The sequence below is a fragment of the Arachis hypogaea genome, chromosome 9 (genome assembly GCF_003086295.3).
Source record: "Arachis hypogaea cultivar Tifrunner chromosome 9, arahy.Tifrunner.gnm2.J5K5, whole genome shotgun sequence".
Classification (NCBI taxonomy): Eukaryota; Viridiplantae; Streptophyta; class Magnoliopsida; order Fabales; family Fabaceae; genus Arachis; species Arachis hypogaea.
The window spans coordinates 29194814-29216120 of NC_092044.1; the positions used below are offsets into that span (position 1 = coordinate 29194814).

Consider the following 21307-nt stretch of genomic DNA (forward strand, 5'->3'; position numbering starts at 1 on the left):
ATTTGGAAGTCCTTCTTAGTTATTGCATCAATGTAATTGTGGTCATGCCTCATCAACATGGTATTCTGCAAAATGTGAATAGCAACGAAATAACCATTTTTAACATACAATATATTTTCAAAAAGTACCGAAATTAAGGTTAAAGTTTAATAGTAGTAGAGCTTACCACAATATCCGATGGGATGCAGTATATTAGTTCTTCAAATCTTTTACATTTTTTGTTGTTGAAAAATAGACACATTGCGGAGTCCACCTATGAAAACAAAGAATACAAATTTATTACATATATGACACAATAACTCATAAGAAAAATCATTAATATTATAGCAGAAGAATTTACCATATTTTCTACAAATTCTCCCTGCAATTGAGCTTCATGGTCCAACTTGAATATGATTTCTCACTCATTGTTCATCCCATCTTTGTAAGTCTTGGTATATGTGACCCAGTGATATCATTTTTCCTTAAGCTCCTCTATTATTTTTCTTTCTTTTACTGGAGTCTTGAACTTATCAAGGAAGCTTAGACTTGGCTGCACATCTTCTTCTGTTCTTTGTGAACTTGTCTTCTTAGCATAGTCCAATCCTACTGCAACCCCAACATCCATCACCTTAACCAAATTTTCTAACTCTTCAACTAACAATGGGCTTTCTTGGGTTTCAGTTTTTGGTGATTTTCCTATGTTGGCCGGTAGTTCATCCTCTTGGGTAAGTATAGGTTTAGGTCTTGATTGACTTATGCCAAGGTCAAATAATAGTGCACCAAAATCATAATCTAATGTAGCATTAGCAACTATCAATAATCCAACTTTCAAATCTTAACCCTGTGGAGGAATGCAGGATGCACAAAAAATTGTGTAAGAAAGTATCGAAAAAAATTATGATATAGCATCGAAACAATTAATAAAATTTAAGTAGCACGTACGTATTAAAAGGAACTTCTTGCTTATATTTCTTTGGGAGAGGTTCTTTAGGGGACTTGTTGTTGAAGTAGTGGAGGGCCGCAGGATGATAGAGAAGTGTTTCAAAAAGCACCAAAAAATATTATAATATAGCATCAAAACTATTGAAGTGTCACTCTAACGATGGTAAACAATAAAGAACTTAATATGCAGTAAACATTTAGGTGTGATACTAAACAAATTTCAGTGTCCATCATTAACTCAATAACACTAAATGAAATGTGCACATTGATTAGAATATGAAAGTAATTTGAAAAAGTCACATATTCAGGGATTTACGCTAACTTTGTTTTCGAAGCACAAGCATTTGTTCTTTGGGATCAGTCTCACTCCTAAGATTAATAGTTAGGATACTCATACTAAATAAAATTTAGTGTCAATTATTTGAAACAAATAAGCAAGACTTAAGTTGAAAATATCATTAAGTCAATAAAATTGAATGAAATATAAAAACTCATTATTAATTAAATTGAATGCTTTACTCACTTGTCAGATTTCGGCGCATCTTCTATCCTTGTTTGCAATTGAAGTTCTTTCTCCATTCTTGTATCTTCTTGAACTTTGAACTTGAAAATCACTGAAATTATGTCAATACAACACCACAAGTATTGAACAAAAATACAATATTTTTGTATGAAAACTTACGTGGTTGCAGGTTATAAACTTTTTTTCTTTTTTTTTCGTGCATTTTTTTCTTGAAAAACATCTAACAGGGATTTCTTGTATTTTTGTTCTAAGAAAAAGTATGACATTAAAATTACCAACCAAGATATTCTTATTAAAAGCACATAAGCTACATTTATGGTAGCACAAGAAATAAAGAAATGGTAAGAGAAATTACATAGGACCACTTGGTGCATTTATAGACCCTTGAAAGTTTGATTGTATTTGAGATACAGGATCATTTTTACTTGACAAATTTACATGTGGCATTCTAAAAAAAATAAATATTATTTAGTAAAACCAGAGAAATTACATCAACTTTTAATAAATTTTAGCAAAGAAAGAAAAAGAAAACAATATAAGATATTAAATCTTACGTTTGTGAAGATTATAGTGAGTTCTGTTGAGTTGTGGCTACTTTTTGGTTCTTTATCCTAAACAACTTATCTTTTTTTCGATGTTGTTGTCTTTTTTAGAACATCTTTCCTTTTGGCTTGCATCCTGGAAAAAGCACAGAATTATCAAGCAAATAAACACAATAAATATTGACAAATGACACCGAAAAGTAAAATTTATTCTTCTGTAGGCTTATCATTTTTTTGTCCTCTTTTTGGTTGTTTTATTTTTTAGATTTCTCCTAAATTTTTTGCTTTGAACAATACATACAAAAATTTTGATGAAAAACAAGAATATATTTTTACAATAATAGTTTTTGAATCTTACCCAGTGTCAGAGTCAGTCTCTTTTTTCTGAAGATGAATTCACTATAACATGTTTTCTCTTTTGACTTTCATCTTGAAAAAATACAAACACGAGGCAAATAAATACAATAAATATTTATAAATGACACTGAAAAGTAACACTTACTGTTCTACAGACTTATCATGTTTTTTCTTCATCGTTCTTTTTGGTTATTTTCTTCTCTTTAGGTTCTTCTATATTTTTTCTCTAACAATGCATAGAAAAAATTTTGATAAAAGAAATATAATATATTTTTAAATGAATAGATAGTTTCTCATAATTCATAGTTAGAATCATACTCATAGTGAGAATCAGTTTTTCTTTTTGAATATGAATCCAATATAACATGTTTCTTCTTTTCTTGCTTCTTTTTTTTCTTTTTTTACCCTTATTTTCTTCTTTTTCTTCTTGCCTCAATTATGATATTTTTATGAGGCCCTAAAATAGAAACTTACTTAATTAGCACAATATCTAACAAATAATGACATCAAAATTTTAAAGATTTTTTTATGTTATAATTTCATCATTTGCCTCACGTTCAATCCTGATAACTAGCCTTTTTCTTGTCTAATGCGCTACTCACGGTGGGCCGGGTGTGCTATCCGCTGGTGTATCAATGAATTCGGATTCATGAAAATATATAATCATCAATGCGAAAAGAGACCCATCAACTGCATATTTGTTCTCATTCGTGTGGCCTTTGATCCCTTTAATGAGGAAGTTGAGCACATGAATAGCCCAATTTCATTCTTGTATGATATCAACATGAAGAATTGTCGGCATGTGAACCGAAAAAATTTTACTTATTATTGTTGGCAATAAGAAACATTTCTGGATGAAGAGAACGAATGTTATTTTAAATTTTAACTGATTTTCATCTCCTTCCACGCTCATTTATAGAAAAGATTTTGTCAAAATAAAAAAGAACTTTTGAAACTTTTAACAACCTCCTTTTGCTCCTTATTAATACCCTTATAGATAATTTTTTTCCAAAAAAATTCCTTACAATAGCACTAAAATAGGTTAAGAACAACAAAGTAACGTAAAAATAACACTAAAATTTGATTGATAGAATATACCAGAAAAATTTTACTTGTTCTATTTAAATTAAGGGCATCCCTTATCTTTGTAGGGGTGATCTTGATTTCCCTATAGCGTGTGTCCAGGGAACTTTTATATAAATCAAAGGAATGAACTAGTTCCCTTAAAGGATTGTGTGTGACATTTAAGCTTGAAATATGTCTTAGAGCACCAAATTCTATTTTCATTACAAGAGCTTTCTTCTCATTACTCATTTTACTGAATATTTTAGATATTTTTCTTGTAGAACATCTTAAATCAGGAGTTTTTTACAAAGAATTAAAAATTATGTTATATGACCTATTTATAATATAAAAATAGAGTTAATTTAATGTATATATGCTTATATCATATGCTGGTGCCTCTTTTTTAGAGATGCTCTTCTTAGCACCTTTATTTATTGTCATTTTAGTTATAAGGAATAAAAATTTTGGTTAATAGTTACAACACTGCATTTAACTCAGAATTGCACTGAAATTACTTAATGATTGTGACACACAAATTTAGTTCAAAATAAGCACACAAACAAGATTGAATCTTGCACATAAACACACGCAAATTGATTTAGAATAAAAAAAAGTGATCAATATAGGTTAAATGACACCAAAAGCACTACAACAACATTCTATGACCTAATTACACTAAATCCAGGACAACGACACTAAGTGTATCTCAATTCACATAGAATTGAACTTAAATTACTTAATGATTGTGGCACAAACTCAGTTTAAAACAAGCACACAAACAAGACTCAATCATGAACAAAAATAAATTCAAATAAATTTTGGATTAGAAAAAATTATCAATATGGGTTAAATGACACTAGAAATACTACAACAATATTTTATGACTTAATTATACCAAGTAAGGACAATGGCACCAAGTGGACCTCATTTCACACAAAATTGGACCGAAATTATTTAGTGATTGCGATACACAAACTCATTTCAAAATAAGCACACAAATAAGATTCAATCATGAACAAAAATACATCCAAATCAATTTTGTATAAGAAAAAAGTGATCAATATGAGTTAAATGACACTAGAAGCACTATAACAATATTCTATAACCTAATAACCAAATTCAAGACAATGACACCAAGTACACCTTAATTAACACAGAGTTGCACCAAAATTAATTAATGATTATGACACACAAAGTTAGCTCAAAACAAACCCGCAAACAAGACTTAATGATGCACAAAAACACATGAAAAATAATTTTATATCTAGCAAAGTCATCAATATGAGATAGATAATACTGGACTAGTACAATTATCACAAAATCTACACTATAAAGAGAACTACTATTTATAATTTTTAGTTTATCATGATAACACAAACTCGATCTACTAAATACATAGAAATATAGCTATTTAGTGTTTCGTTAGAGAGAATGCGAAAGAGAAAATTAAACATAAATAAGCAATTAGTTTTAGAGTACCTTCAAAATCTTTCGTCTTTTCTTTCGGCATTTCCTGTTGAAGATTTCAAACGTAGCATCAAGATTTTTTTTGTTGAGAAATCGTTTGGTATTTGAAAGGTTGAGAAGGGTTTGAGAGATATTTAGTTTGGATAGAACTCTTGAAGGATGGAGAAATCTGAGTTTTAAGGGAGATTCTGCTAAAAGTTTTATAAGCTTTCAATTGAAATTGAATAACAAGAATGATAAATATTCGTGTTGCCTTAATAAAAATCTAAGGCTTTGTCTTGGAGAATAATTAATTAATTTTGATTAAGGAATTATTTGGGGCACTTTAGCTAATTTAAAGTAATGAAAGTTGATTGGTGAATTAACTTATTTGATTTGATCAATTATGAAAAGAATAAATAAATAATTAAAATTAATTTGAAAAAAGTTTAACTAATTAAATATTTAAAAGTTAATTATTTATCAATTGAAGGGTTTGAAAATAGAAAGTGTGAGTTTGGGATTTTAATAGAATTGAATATAAGAGTTAAGGAAAAAAGAGATATTTTAAAAAATATGATAACAAAGTTATGATTTTCAAGAATTATGAGATAAGTGCTCAGTAACTTTAGCTATATTCTAAATTGAACTTGAGGATCACAAAAGTTTGGGTTGTTAGCCCTTAAGTGAATAATTGAATAATGATTTGATGAGATTTAATAAGGAAGATATGATGTGTTTGAAAGTAATTTCAAACAAATGCGGTATGATGCATGCCTGTCCTATTGGACGTGAATTCACATATCGGTTAAAGTGCTATACTCGACACATTTAATAGCTAACTCGGACATTGTCTTTCTGTTGTGCTTCCCCAAGATGAACATAAAGAAGGAAATTATCAATCTTCTACCATCTCACTCTAGCCATCACTATCTGGGATATAGTGTCGGCCACACTCTTGGAATATAGTGTCCATCACACTCTTGAGATATAGTACTCGTCACACTTCACAATCAGAGAGAGACTGTGGTGCAATAATAGGGAATTCTCAACCTAATTCATTCACACCACCGCTATCTAGGATATAGTGTCCACCACACTATTGGGATATAGTATCCGCCACACTCTTCTCCTATACTCTTGGGATATAGTGCCCGCCACACTTTACAATCAGAAATTGAATCAAAGAAAATCCTCAACCTTCTATCTAATTTTCTAATATAATAAGAGAGAGAATCCTCAACCCCGCTTGTCCATTACAATAAGAGAGGAAATCCTTCATCCTCAACTTGCCTATTCGTGAGTGAGACAAAACCACCATCTTCATCGTGGGTAGGATGAACCACCATCCCCACAACATCAATAATATAAGCAGGACAAAATCCATATCCTTACCACTCAATAATTATATCTCATGATCATAATATTAGCAAATCTCATAAGGTTCAATTCATGCTAACCCCCTCTATTATTTCAACAGTTAACTCCATCAAATTCATCATTAATCATATTTATTACAAGAATAACTATCCTCGACCGTGAGTTGAATAAAATCACTGTCCTCACTGTGGACGGGACAAAACCACTATTCCCACAAAATAACAATACACTGAGCAAGCAGTACATTACCATCGTCCTTGCCAAGCAAGTAATTAATATCACATTTACAGTCAATTTATAATCTTTTCAACTAATTTCAGAGAATATAACTCATCATAACCTGATTCCTTTATTAAAGTAATCAACCTCCTCAATTCGTGAACAGGACTATACCATCATTCTCACTGTGGGTGAGATGAACCACCATCCCTACAATATTTAGAACATTCCATTTTACAAGTTTTATAGGGGAGTAATCCAATTTAAGTTCATTAATTCCATCCCTAATAATATCAAGGTCAAAAATATGATTCAGAGTTTATAACGAGGTTATAGGGGGTTACAAGCTCGACGGAACGGTACTTTTGAAAAATCATTGCACTTTTGTGCATAAGTACGATTGTACTGATTTTCTAAGAGTGCAATAATATATTGGCCAAATTAATTCTTGAACTATTGGGTTAAAAAATACCGTAAAATATAAAAGAAACTATAAATATTTGTAAAAATATATATATACATATGATGCACAAATAAAGATTTAAATCTAAATTCTTATTTTTTATACAAATACTTAGAGCCATCAAATTAGTAATTTAATTTACTAATCATGGATGAATAATATTTGATATTATAAATTGTAAAAAGACTAACTGTTATGTTTGAGTAAAAATAAATTTAAGTATTTCTCTTTGACCAAAGGCACTTTTGGCCTTTTCTGATTTTGTTTACTCATATTAATTATATAATTCTGTGTTTTTGTGCTACCCAGTATATCGTTAAATTGGATGTTTCGGATATCTGTTTGCAAAATAAACGTTGTGTTCTATTAGTAATATAAAATTATAAATCAAATCGCATTTAATGCATTAAAAAACAAAGATGAAAATGTATTCAATGCAATTTAATATTCCCCCACTTTCAAATTATTTATTTATTTTATTTTGGAATTTATTAAAAGTTAATGTATTTAAAAGAAATTGTGTCTAAATACATCAACTTCTCAATAAATAAAAAATGTCAAAGAGATAGTTAAAACATCATTATAATTCACGAGCAAAATGTTAACTACTATTCCAATTTGTGCATCTCTCTTTCTCCTTCTCATGCTTCATCTCATGGTGTGTTTCTACTCAATATTTGGTAGAACTCTACCTTTTAATAATAACAACAACAACAATAACATTATGATTCCATCAAATTCTTCATCACCACCCTCAAACAACTCCAATTTTCTCAACATAGTTGCAATTTCCATTGTTAATGACTTGCCTCCACAATCAGGAAGCTTGGTCTTCTCTGCCATTGACTGGTCATCTCAGGTCAGCTTGGAACCAGGCAAGCCTTATGTTCAAGTGAGCAATACTGAAGTTAAATTTGCTTATCTTAAGTGGGATGCTGTAAAGGCAAAGTGTTGTAGTATAGCCAGGTATGATCCTAAGGTAGATGCTGGCCATCCAGATGTGTTTTGGTCTCTGAGAAATGATGGTCCTTATCATAGTTGGGATAATCGAAATTGGAGACAGACAACTACTTGGTTTCCATGTTTTGGTTAATTTATTATTTCATGAATAAAATAAAGGGTTTTGCAAACCAGGGTTCGGATATTGGTTGATGAGTATTAATTACACAATACGTACAATATTTTTATTATAAAAAATAACTACAATATTCTTATTATAAAAAATAATTAAAATATTTTTATTATATATATTAATTTTAAAAATTCTAAATCATAATTCTATGATGGTAGAAAAGTAAATGGTTAGAATTTAGAATTTTCAAAATTAATATATATAATAGGAATATTTTAGTTATTTTTTATAATAAAAATATTGTATTTATTTTCTATAAAAAAATAATATTAATTTTGACTAATTCAAAATATGATTCATCATTTTTTTTGGTAAAATTAATTTGTCTAACCTAATTTTGATAAAAATAATATAGTTTAAATGATTATCTGTATTAAATTTTAATTACTAAAAATATTTTTATAAATAGACGTTTTAGACGTTTTTATGTAAATGGCTCCATATTATTTAAGATATGTTTAATCCACTTAATAAGGTTGCTATTTCTATTTTTTAATCTTTTAAACTCCAAAAACCACTATTAAAAAAATCTCATCAGAATTGTTGGTGCCCAGTTTCGATCTTGTTGTTTTTTATATATTTTTTAAATATATTGACAATAATAATATTATAGGAGTTTGTTATATGCAACAGATATAAAATATGTCATCGCTTTCATTAATAATTTTTATTTAGTTGATAGTAGAATAATATTAAATCATTTTAAAAATATTTAGTATAAAAATAGGATGAAAAAAATAGAAACAATGTTGATATATCCAAATATTTGAGACAAAATTAAAATTTTACTTATATAAATTATAAATGTTTACGTAAAAATTTCACCGCAAAAACATGATGAAACCAAAATCTCTTTTTTAACGAAATAAAAAAGTTTCAATATCTTAAACTATGTATACAAATTTGTTATTAATTACATAAAGAATATATAAAAATTAATTTTTATAATTAGAAAAAACATTTTAGTAATTTACAATTATATTTTAAAAAAATAGAAAAAAACGGATGAATGCATCCCCTATTTCGATTTATTCAATCAAGAATCTCTCACATAATTTGCCAAAACTTTTCTCACATTGAAACCTTAATCCTAATTCATCAAAAACGCAAAGAAAAGGTTTAAAGGTTATACTACTACGATTTATAAGTTTATGGTGAGTCTTTAGTCCTTCTTCGTCTTAAAATTCGCTAAATCTTCTGCTTTTATTAACCATCATTGCTTGTGATTGTTATTTTTGTTATATAGATATATGATTATTGCGATTTGAAAATGTATAAATAGAAAAAAAAAAGTCAGATGGATTTGGATGATTTTATCCAGTAATTAGCGAAAGAGGAACAACTCTATATAATAGATAGATATATGTACAGTACAATAAATGGTGATAAAAAAAGATAGTGTGTGATACGACGAGAGGATATAATAACAATAGGTTTTAATACTTTTGAAAGAATAAAAAATTAAAGATTAAGATGTTGAATATAATAAAAGTTAAAAAAACATATTTTTTATCTAATAAAATTATGCATTGACATAAAAAGTATTTGGCAAAAAATTTTTTTATATCTTCTTCAAACTAAATAAGCTTGAGAAAATAAATAAAATTCATAACATTTATAAATAATTACATTGTAAATCTTCATCTTGATTTTGTTTCGCATACTAGTTGTTTATAAATCTTCATCTTGATTTTTTTACATATATTAACAACATAATGATTTCTTTTTATTTTTTACCTAATTTAATACAAATTTATTTATTCTACATAATTTAAATGTTAAATAATTTAAGAAATTTTTGTTTTTTAATAACATATTATTTTAATTCTCTTAATTATTAATATGAATTTTATAATTTTTTAGAAAAATATCAAAACTAATTTCTTAAAAAAATAGATATGCGTGCGAACAGACATTATCGTGTCTATTAAGCTGCTAGCGGTTATTAATTGAAAGTATTTTATGAAAATATATAAAATTTAATTTGTTATATATTTATTAAAAAATAAAAAATTTTACTAATAATTAATATTAATATGTGTTCTTAGAACACGTGTTAGCTAAATGTATAAAAAATTTATAACAAAATCTAAATATCAACAATATTAGACGTACTTTAAAAATTAATTATTAAATTAACTATCATACAGAATATATAAGAAAATGTTAGTATATTTTTACAAAATATAAATAGACATAAAAAAATGTACTCAATGCAATTAAAACAAAGATATCAATGCATTAAAACAAAGATATTAATGCACTTATAAAAATATTAGTATATCTTCACAAACTATTAATGCATTAAAACAAAGATAAAAATGTATTTAATGCATCTATTTTCAAATTATTGTTATTTTGGAATTTATTAAAAGTTGATGTATTTATAAAAAAAATGCTTCTAAATACATCCATTTTTCAATAAATAAAAAATGTTAAAGAGATGGTTAATTTGAGAAAGAAGAAATATGTAATACTATGTGTTAAGTATTGACGTTAAAATATCTCAGATTGAATATTAATGAATAATAAAACCAAAAATAATTTAACAAATTTATTAATGTGTTGTTTTATGTTTACTCAAGTATATCATAAAATATCTAGAAAAAAATACGAGAAAAGAATTAAGTTAGAGATAACTAACATTGAGATAAAACTTAAAAGATATGAAGAGTATTAATGAAAGAGAAAAGATATAAAGATGATAAAAACGGGTTTAGCCCTAAAGATTAAAGTAACTCAAAAAAGTGAGATAGAAATTGTTGGTAGAGGTCGATAAGTGTGGCCGATGTTTATTGACTTGGCCTTAGGCCGAACAAAGGAACGGAGATGCTCGTAAACTGTTTGCTCCCTTTTCCTTAGCTCTAGAGGTCCTCATTTGTGTATCTCAGGGTATTATTTCTGTAGGTTGAAGTTCACCTACAGAGAGTTGTCATTCCTATAAGCCGAAGCTCATTTACAGAGGCGTCATTTCTGTAGGTCGAAGCTCACCTACAAAGGAGTTGCTATACTGTGTTTTGGAAAAGCCATATCCGGCTAAGAATGCTGGATTACATCGGGAGCGGGTAGAAACCGACACGTGAGCTCATTACCTAGATTAGGACCAAACATGCAGCATACTTGTTTGTCACATATTTTTCTGTTATACTTTCTGCATTTGTGTGTGTTTAGTTGTTGTTTTCACTTCCTGCATTCTCTGTTTGTTTATAGTTATGTGTTTCTTGTTATCTGTTATTCTTGTATTTTATGATCAAGCATTATTGACTACAATAATACAGAAATAATGATTTTAAATAATAATCCCGATCTTACTAAGAACCTGCAAGTTCTTATCCCTTTCCTTCTCCCTTCAGATGGAGCACCGGTAGTCCAGTAATGACGTATAATCATGCAAATGAGTGATAGATGAGATCTGGTATTTTGATGGCATCAATTTGGCTCACGTTTCTGAAGACCTAGAGAGTGTGTGTGTGTGTAAATAGTTAATAGTTATCTACTCCTAATGATTTTAAATAGTTAATAGTTATCTACTCCTAATGATGTTAATCAACATGTGATGTATGTACATGAAAGTTCTGATTCTGCTTTATATTTTTTATTATATGTGATTTTATCTTGGAATGTTTTCGCTTATCGAACCAAATGTAGTTCTGATTCTACTTTATTTTTTTATTATATGTGATTTTATTTTGGAATGTTTTATCTTATCGAACCAAATGTTTTCAAGAAAATTTTTTTCGGCAAGATAAATGCGCTTTAATAACGAAATAGGCTTATATAATAAATATTAGCTAATAAATAGGGAAGCAAGTTAGTAACGCCTAACTTTTAGTGTTATCATGACATTCACTACAAAAGAGTATGGAACATTGCGACGATTTTTCCGTGATTAGAAACCGCCGTAAAATCCAATACCAGTCGTTCATAAACCACCTTGATTATTGGCATAAGTAGTTGATTTTGCGACGGTTTTCAGCAACTGTTGGTATAACCGCTGCTAAATCGATATTTTGTAGCACCTAATTTAGCGGCGGTAAAAACCACCGTGATATGTAAGTGTCAGGGTTTCACACATATTTACTTGTGCATACAAACCGCCGCAAGTTTATGATGGATTTTTTTTCAATTTTAGAACGTTTGCAGACTTATTTTCGGTGGTTTTAAAACCGTCGCTAATTTCAATACAAAGTTAAAAAAATGGATTTTTCTTTAAAAATTGAAGATTTTTTAAAAAAATATTATAGATATAATTTTTTTGCGTTTTTTGGATTTTTTTTAATTATAAATCTTAATATTTTTCATCTAAGAATCTAAACTTGTAGCAAAAACAAAAAAAATTAACTGTAAAATAAAATAATATATTTACAAAAATATTAATAAAGTAAAACTCTTGCTAAGACATAGTCGAATTCAAAAAAAATGTTTGTTTCAAACCAAAATAATTCCAATCCTAATATTCTATTTTTCACTCTATCCTTCCACGAAATTCATCCCTACAACGATGTCTCGTGACAGCTTCTCACCCTGCTGTTAAAATAGTTATCTCAGAGCATTCTCCATTGTTTGCCTCTTTTTCTTTTCTGCTACTACTTCATCCTCCATTTTCTTCCTTTTCAACTTCTTGGCTTCTAGCTTTGCCTGTAGTTCAAGCTGCTTTTTTTTGGGTCTCCTCTATTTGGACTCCGTTTCTCAGCAGATGCGAATTCAGACTAAAGTGTTGATTGGGAGTTGGTCTGAAACCCACGCCATGCACTCTATCCAGTTTCTCTTTTTTGAGAGCTTGATCAAGTGAATCATTTTGAGATAACACTCTATAAGACTCATCCTATTGCTCAATCATCTCAATTCTTTCCTACAAATATAAATAATCAAACATAATTAATTTGTTTAGTGGTCTATCTCATGTCAAGAACGTGCCAAACAGGATGATTAACTGCATAACTTTTATCACAGTAAAATAATATTCAGCCACTAGAATTATACAAGTATATTATTAAGTCAACAACTTATACTTTCATACTACTAAAGGTATCTATTTCAAAAAGTAAAAAAGTATAACAAAATAAATTAAAAAACTAACCTGTGTGAGATCATAATTTTGTCAAAATTTTATAATAAGTGTTCGCAAAAAAAATACCTATGCAAGCTACAGCATATTAGGTATTAGACTTTCAACCCAAATTTATAATCAAAACCAATGGAATACAACACAGAATCCTAAATGCAGTACTTACACCAATTGTCCTAACTTTTGCATGGATATAAGAGCTATTTTTTTTGTGCACTGTAGTCTATAGCTCTCCTCTACTGATTTTCCTTTCTTGTAGTTTCGACTGTAGTAACATAATTTATATCATTACTGTATTGCACACAATTAAGAAAAATGTAGACGAGGAGATAGTACAAAGAGTGAATTCAAACGTAAATTATCTCTTCTCCTTTCCATCTTGCCAAGCTTTTCAAACCGCCAGTGTGGATGTATACCTGTTTCGATCGATTCAGAGTATTTTTCTGCAACGTGTTCAGAATCTTTGCATGCTCAAAAGCGTCCCCAATAACTCTAGAATCAAACCAAATGCGTTATCGCTCACTCCGCACATGCACTTTATATGGTACAGCCTCACGAAAAAAGACAGCTTTGAGAATCTTGAGCATCGCGGATATAATTCCTGCTCGCGATCTTCAAGCAAGTCATGAAAACTACGAGCATCGCGACTAGGTTCTTCAGATAAGTACGACAACCCATTCGCACCGTCTCCGACATGTTCATTCATCGAGTCTTCATTATCACCATGCAGCCTTGGAAAGTTGAATGCCTCGTGGACCATGTCACTCATTGGATCTCCTAAGTTTCTAGTGGGCTCTAATTCTTGTCTACAGCTGGAGCTGCCGTCTACGATCCTCTTACCGTGATGTAACCAAAATGTATAACTAGAGGGAAAGGATTTTATCAGCAGATGATCGTACGCATCCTCTCTAGTTTAGAAAAACCGGAACCCATACAAAGGATCGGACATGGACAATGTATCATCCCATCGGATGATGATACATTGGCAAATGCGAAGTTTAGGAATCTATTTAGACCATTCTTATATTTTGCACTACCTCGTAGTTTTAAAATCTAACTTTTATCAATATCTAATTTAATAGAATTATACAAAAAAAGGGAACTAACAATTAATAAAGTCATACAACTAGAAAAACTTAAAAATAGTTCGGACTATGTATCAAAAGAAATAATTACAATTTATCACATTATGTAATGAGAGAGTAATAATAGATTTAAATTCAATAATTTCTTATAAGTAATTTTATAAAGAAAGCGAGAGAATACCTTAAAAAAAAATAGAAACAAGTTACTTGCATTTCGAATAATATATAGCATACGAATGACATTGAGAATGTTATTTACTCATTATAAAATTATGCACTTTCTAAAAAATTACTGAAAAAAAGAATTGTTGGTTCTAAAGCTAAAAAATGAAAAGAGAAAGAAAAACTTCTTTAAAAAAAAAATAGAAGTTAGAGTTAAAAAGTACTTAAGATAAAAATATAAGTAAACACTCATAGATAAAAAAAATAAAATTTTTAAATTGTGTTTTTTGTCCTTCTTTAGGTGTTACCTCAAGAAAGAAAAAAGAAATATAAACTTTAAATATTTTCTGTTATGTTTACAAAATAATAAATTGAACGTATATAAAGAATTTAACATTTTTTTCTATGTTTTAAAAGGTCATTATCATACAAATTATTTAAGTTGAATACAATTTTTGAAGTTCAATGTTATGTAAATTTCCTTTCAGGTTTTTTTTTTTTTTTTTAGCTTCTAACATATATTATGGTTTAAACACTTTAACTTTTTTTTTTAAATGAAAAAGACTAAAAAGAGATCAAGTATACCCTAACTATAGTTTATTTATGTATAATCTTCACTTACTCACTTTTCACTAAGATGATTATTGTTATTATTATATATATCACTAGGTCTCTAGCTACGAATAATATAAGAAAATAAGTCAAACTATAGATATTAAGCAACTAAGCAGATAATAGATTTGACATACGGTTCCAACCCAGATCCTACTCATTACAATTTTTAAATCTTGATTAAGTGAACTACATGTAATGTTTTCTTCCTAGAATGGATTGGCATTTATTCATTAACAGTATTTTTCTAATAATTTTTTCTTTCTACATATAATTGTTCCTGTTATTATGAAATCTAATTCTGCTAGTAGCAGTTGACATCCTAGGTCGTCTTGGGTCATAATTATTTACATTTTTCTAACTAATTATAAGACTCTTACTCATATAGTGTTTAAAAGAGAGACAAAACTTGTGACCGAAAGATAAAAATTGAGAGATAAAAATTGAAATAAGTTTTAATATTATGTTTGATGTAAAGTGAGAGACAAAAACTAAAATAAAAATAAAATTTTAATTTAATTTGTACAAAGAATAAAGTCGGAATTAATCAATTGAAATGAAGGTATTTTAGTTATAAAATGTTATTAAAGTTTCAGTCTTCATTTTTAAAAATTTCAGTCTACTATGTCTACAATGTTTAGAGGTATTAAAATACTAAAATTTTAATAACAAAAAATAAAATTTTAATATCAATTTTTAAACTAACAAATATGATATTAAATTTTAATTTTTCAATAAAAATAAAATATTTTTATTTTAATTAATCAATTGACTTGTTGGACACTCTCCTCTCTTATATATTTCTCGACTACAATAACAATCTCAAATATTTATTTTAGTTGATAGCTAGTACTATACAGTTCAATTAGCTAGCTGAATTAATTAATTTACGCTTTTATATAAATGTAGACTCAATCTATGTCTTGGTAAGAATATTAGAATTTTTATTTTAATTGTGATCTAATTTATTAATATAAAAATTTGTTTGAGTGGTGTTATAATTATTAATTAATTATAATTATATTAGTAATTAGTTTGTTTTTTTATAGAAAGAACACGATTATTTATATTATAAGGTTTAGATTCTTAATTTTGATTATACAAGAAAAACAAATATATTTTGATTTTATCTAATTTAGTAATTCAAATATTAAAAATTTTAAATTAAATAAAAAATTTATTAACAATAACTGAAAATACGTAAATTATTTAACAAAGAAAAATTAGTGGTTTGCAATTTTAATTTATTTTTTTTTTGGTTTCCGAAATTTGATATATACCAAAATACCACAATTATCACTAAAGCTGATTAGATATGTACGCATTTACTCAAATAAATAAAAGTGGTAGAGTTTAAGCCGTGCAGAGGTACGTATTCAAATCTGAAATAATGAAAATAATTGAAATTTAAATTTGATGGCGATAATCAATTTTCAAAGGACCTGTGTTGAATCATAGATTGGTCATATAAACTATAGATGAAAAGTATTTTTAAGGGGTCAAAACGACGCCTATAAGGATGATATGATGCATATATGGTTTTATTATTCCATTGGGAAGGTGACTTCCCTTTTGTAATTGGCTTCACATTAGTTACCAACATAATACAATCGCTGCATCTATGTCGCTATCTGGGGTATTAAATGGCACTACAAGTACCATGGTTCTGAAAACCGGACCGGACCGGCCGGTTCAACCGGAAAAACCAGAAACCGGTTACTTGACCGGTCCGGATAACCTCAAAAATCGAATGGCAAAAAACCGGTGAAAAAATCGGTCGAACCGGCGGTTAATCGGCGAACCGAAAAAACTGTCCGGTTTTTTGACGGTTCAGTGGTTTCGAAATTCAAAAGCCAAACGACGTCGTTTTGGCTATTTACAAAAAAAAAAAAAAAAAACTGGCGTACGCGTTAACCTTAACGAACCTAACCCTAATCAATAAGGTCAGCCACCCACCAAACCCCCGAAGCTCTCAGCCTCCTCCCCTTTCTCATCCACCAAGGCCACCATTGCCACTGCCCACGAAGCTCCAACTTACAGCAGCGCTCCTCATTCGCGACCCAGCATCGCTTCTCATTCGCCACCCAGCAGCGCTCCTTAGCAGCCGCGACCACCACCGCGTAGCCCGCCTCCTCGTCGCCGAACCTCGACGAGCTCGCCGAGCCCGCCTCGCATTCGCTGGTAAGACTGATTTTTCTTGTCTTCTTGATTTTGAACATGCTTCCTTCTAGCTCGCCTGTTCTGTTTGAAAAAAAAATAACAGGGCATCTGATTCTGTTTGCTGGTTCATGGATAATATGCTGATCTTAATTTTTGTTTTTGATTCTCTATGCTATCTATTTTGTTTGCTGATTCTGTTTGCTAGTTCATGAATATGCTCTATGCTCGACCATTCTGTTTGCTTCTGCTTTTTGTTGCTTCTGAATGGAAATGGTTTTACATTTTTATTTTACCTGAATCAGTTGATTTCTGTGACTGTCAAGCTGCATGAAGTTGATCTATGCTGCCTGTTCTGTTTGCTGGAATCTGGAAATAGTTTTTGATTCTCTATGCTGCCTTTTCTGTTTGCTGGAAATAGTTTTTGATTCTCTATGCTGCCTGTTCTGTTTGCTAATTCTGTTTGCTGGTTCATGAATATGCTCTATGCTTCTGTTTGCTCTATGCTCGACCATTCTGTTTGCTTCTGCTTTTTGTTGCTTCTGAATGGAAATGGTTTTACATTTTTATTTTACCTGAATCAGTTGATTTCTATGACTGTCAAGCTGCATGAAGTTGATATATGCTGCCTGTTCTGTTTGCTAGAATCTGGAAATAGTTTTTGATTCTCTATGCTGCCTGTTCTGTTTGCTGGAAATAGTTTTTGATTCTCTATGCTGCCTGTTCTATTTGCTGGAATCTGGAAATAGTTTTTGATTCTCTATGCTGCCTGTTCTATTTGTTGGAAATAGTTTTTGATTCTCTATGCTGCCTGTTCTGTTTGCTGGAATCTGGAAATAGTTTTTGATTCTCTATGCTGCCTGTTCTGTTTCTGATTGTTTTAGATGGAACAATCACAAAGTAACTCACAGCCAGAAGATAATGCTGCTCAAAATTCTCAAACTGGTTCATCTAGAGGTAAATCTGATCCAGCTTGGCAGTATTTTACAGTGAGGTATGACAAAAATAACAAGGCTCAATATACATGTATTTTCTGCTTGAATACTTATAATGGAGGGGGGATATATAGAATGAAATATCATCTTGCAAAAATTCCTGGACAAATTAAAGTCTGTAACAAAGTAACTGAAGATGTTGAGCTTCAATTCAAAAGGCTTTTGGAGGAAAACAAAAAAAATAAGGCAGAAAAAAGAAAATTTACATCTGAGTGTTATGATGTGGAAAGTGAAAGAGAAGCGGAAGAAGAGGGTGAAGCGCCTAATCCTGTACAACCTCCGGGTCCTGCAACAATGAGAGACAAAGGAAAGAGAAGAGCGATTGCTGCTACTCCAATTGGAAGTTATTTTAAGGAAAGGACTACGCCAGGCAAGGACTACGCCAGGCTCTCAACCAGCTTTGAAAAGTGTCTTGGCCAGTAAACAAGTTAAACACAAGGTTAAGTTGGGGCTTGCAAGATGGATCATTGATGCACGGATTCCATTCAATGCAATTCAATCGCCTTACTTTCAACCTGCCTTGGACGGCGTTGCTGCAATTGGACCTGGTTTCAAGGGACCGTCGTATGACGAAATGAGAGTTCATTTGCTGGCCGATCTTAAGAAGGAGTGTCAGTTACTTGTTGAAGGTTATAGGAGCTCGTGGAAAAGGACTGGTTGTACACTGATGGCAGATGGCTGGACTGATCAAAGGCAGCATACGTTAATTAATTTTCTAGTTTATTGTCCTGCTGGTATGTCATTTGTTAAGTCTGTTGATGCTTATGATATGATAAAAACTGCCGATACCTTGTTTAAATTGTTTGCTGAGGTTATTGAGTGGGTTGGGTCTAGTAACATTGTGCATGTGGTTACTGATAATGCTGCGAATTATGTATCTGCTGGAAAACTCATTCATGAAAAGTATCCAAATATTTTTTGGTCTCCTTGTGCTGCTCATTGCATCAATCTTATCTTAAAAGACATAGCAAGTATTCCTCACATAGCTGACCTTGCCTCTCGTGCTTCAAAAGTGACTGTCTTTGTTTACAATCATATGATTTTCTTGTCATGGCTTAGAAAAAGAAAAGAGTGGAAAGAAATTGTTCGACCAGGTGTAACACGTTTTGCTACTGTTTTCATTACTTTGAAAAGTATATATGATCATAAACAAGACTTGCAAGCATTGGTGATTGACAAATATTTCACTTCTCATAAATTATCCAAGAGTGTCAATGGGAAGATGGTTAGTTCAATTATCTTGGATAGTAAGTTTTGGGAGGATTGTTTTACTACTGTTATGCTTGTTGGTCCTCTAATTAAGTTATTGAGGCTTGTTGATGCTGATGAGAAACCTTCTCTGGGTATCGTGTATGCGGGCATGCAAAGAGCCAAAATTAATATCAAGACAATATTTAGAAATAGGAAATCTGCATACACACCTTATACAAGTATCTTGAAAATGCGGTGGGATAAGCATTTGAAGCGTGACCTCCATGCAGCAGCATACTTTTTGAATCCAGATTACTTCTATAGTGAGGGGTTTGTTGAGAAGGCAAATATCTTGAGGTCTTTGCTTGATTTATTTGATATTGAAACTCTTTGCGATGACTCGGTTGCCGCAATGCAAGAGATACAGTTGTATCGAGATCGAAAAAAAAGTTTTGGAAGGGAAAGTGCATTGAAAGCAATTAAGAGACTTGAACCTGGTAAGTATTTATATTTCTATGTTCAATTTACTTTGAATGTTTTTTAAATATTGAATGAGAATTGATAGTTGAATTTCATATTCTGGTAGGTGAATGGTGGAGGCTACACGGTGGGAGTGCTCCTAACTTGCAAGAAATGGCAATTCGTCTTCTTCATCAAACATCTTCATCATCCGGCTGCGAGAGGAACTGGAGCCTCTTTGAACAAATCCATTCAAAGAGGAGGAACCGATTAGAGCATCAAAGGCTAAGTGACATTGTTTATGTCACTTATAATCTACGCCTTCAATCTAGAATGCATCGCAAGAAGAAGAATTATGATCCAATTGACATTCAAAGCATTGACACAGTAGATTTTTGGGTAATGCCGGATGAAGAAAATCCTGAATTTACTAATGGAGACATTGAAGGCATTGAAAATTTAATCTATACGGATAATGCTATGCCTTCATATCCTACAGGTTATTGAAATAGCAAAACTTGTTTCATTTCCTCTCAATATCTGATGTATAGTTCTAACTTTAATTTTTTCTTGGTTTTCTATTTTATTTTATTAGATGGAGGAGATGTGGAACTTGATATGGATTTCCCTAATGTTGCTGATTCTTCAAATACAGCTTCTTTTGGTGGTACCTCTGATGATAGTGGCTTTGGATTACCTGTTTATGATGGAGATGTTGGAACACTTAATGATAATTATGATTTTTTATGAGTTGCATCTTTGATTAGTTGAAAACTTGCTAGTAATTGTATCTTTTGAATGTAGAACATTATGGGTTTGTCATTATGTACGTTTTATTTTTTGTTTAGTTATAAACTTTGATGTTTGAAGTTGTTTGTGAACCTCTAATATTAAGTAATGGATAATTTATTATGTGAAATATTAAATTTTATTAAGTTAGAAATTATTGAATTTATATACTTAAGATTATTTTAAATTTTTTAATAATTTTATTTAATATTTAATTAAATCGGCTAAACCCCGGTCGAACCAGTGAACCATTAAACTAGTGACCTCACCGGTTCATTGACCGGTCCGGTTTTCGCAACCTTGACAAGTACTTAGATTTGGTTTACTAAAATTTTTTAAAAAGGTGTTTGTATTTTTTAAAAGTTTTAATTTTTAATTTTATATTTAATAAATTAAAAATATTATGTGTTTGTGTTTGCAATTTTTAATAGATTGATATATTTTTAAAAGTATTTAAGATAGAATTTTTTAAAATTAATTTGTGTTTTTTAAAATTTAAAAATCTAATATAATCTTATATTTTAATTAATTTTTAAATTTAATGTTTATATTTATGTCTATTATAGTATTTTTAAATTTTAAAAACTATTTTACCAAATACAATTGATGTTGATTGTATTTATTAAAAATTATTTTTTATTTGATTTACCAAAGATAAATACTACAATTTTTAAAAAATTATCTTTTAAAAATTAATTTTTATACGTTATTTTAAAAAGTAAAAACTTTACCAAATTA

The 21307-nt window shown here is 29.8% G+C and overlaps 1 protein-coding gene across 1 annotated transcript; it reads left to right on the forward strand.

The window, feature by feature from the left end:
- Positions 1–7643: 7643 nt before the first annotated feature.
- Positions 7644–20530, forward strand: LOC112709054 (uncharacterized). The gene is made up of 5 exons (XM_025760955.1): positions 7644–7898; positions 18020–18129; positions 18590–19818; positions 19908–20279; positions 20376–20530. The coding sequence occupies exons 1-5, from the start codon at positions 7644–7646 to the stop codon at positions 20528–20530; spliced, it is 2121 nt and encodes a 706-aa protein (XP_025616740.1).
- The last annotated feature ends 777 nt before the right edge of the window (positions 20531–21307 follow it).

Coding starts and splice junctions, on each gene's coding strand:
- LOC112709054 (XM_025760955.1), top strand. CDS start 7,644: ATGATTCCATCAAATTCTTCATCACCACCCTCAAACAACTCCAATTTT. Junction 19,819..19,907: donor AATTAAGAGACTTGAACCTG/GTAAGTATTTAT, acceptor ATATTCTGGTAG/GTGAATGGTGGAGGCTACAC. Junction 20,280..20,375: donor TATGCCTTCATATCCTACAG/GTTATTGAAATA, acceptor TTATTTTATTAG/ATGGAGGAGATGTGGAACTT.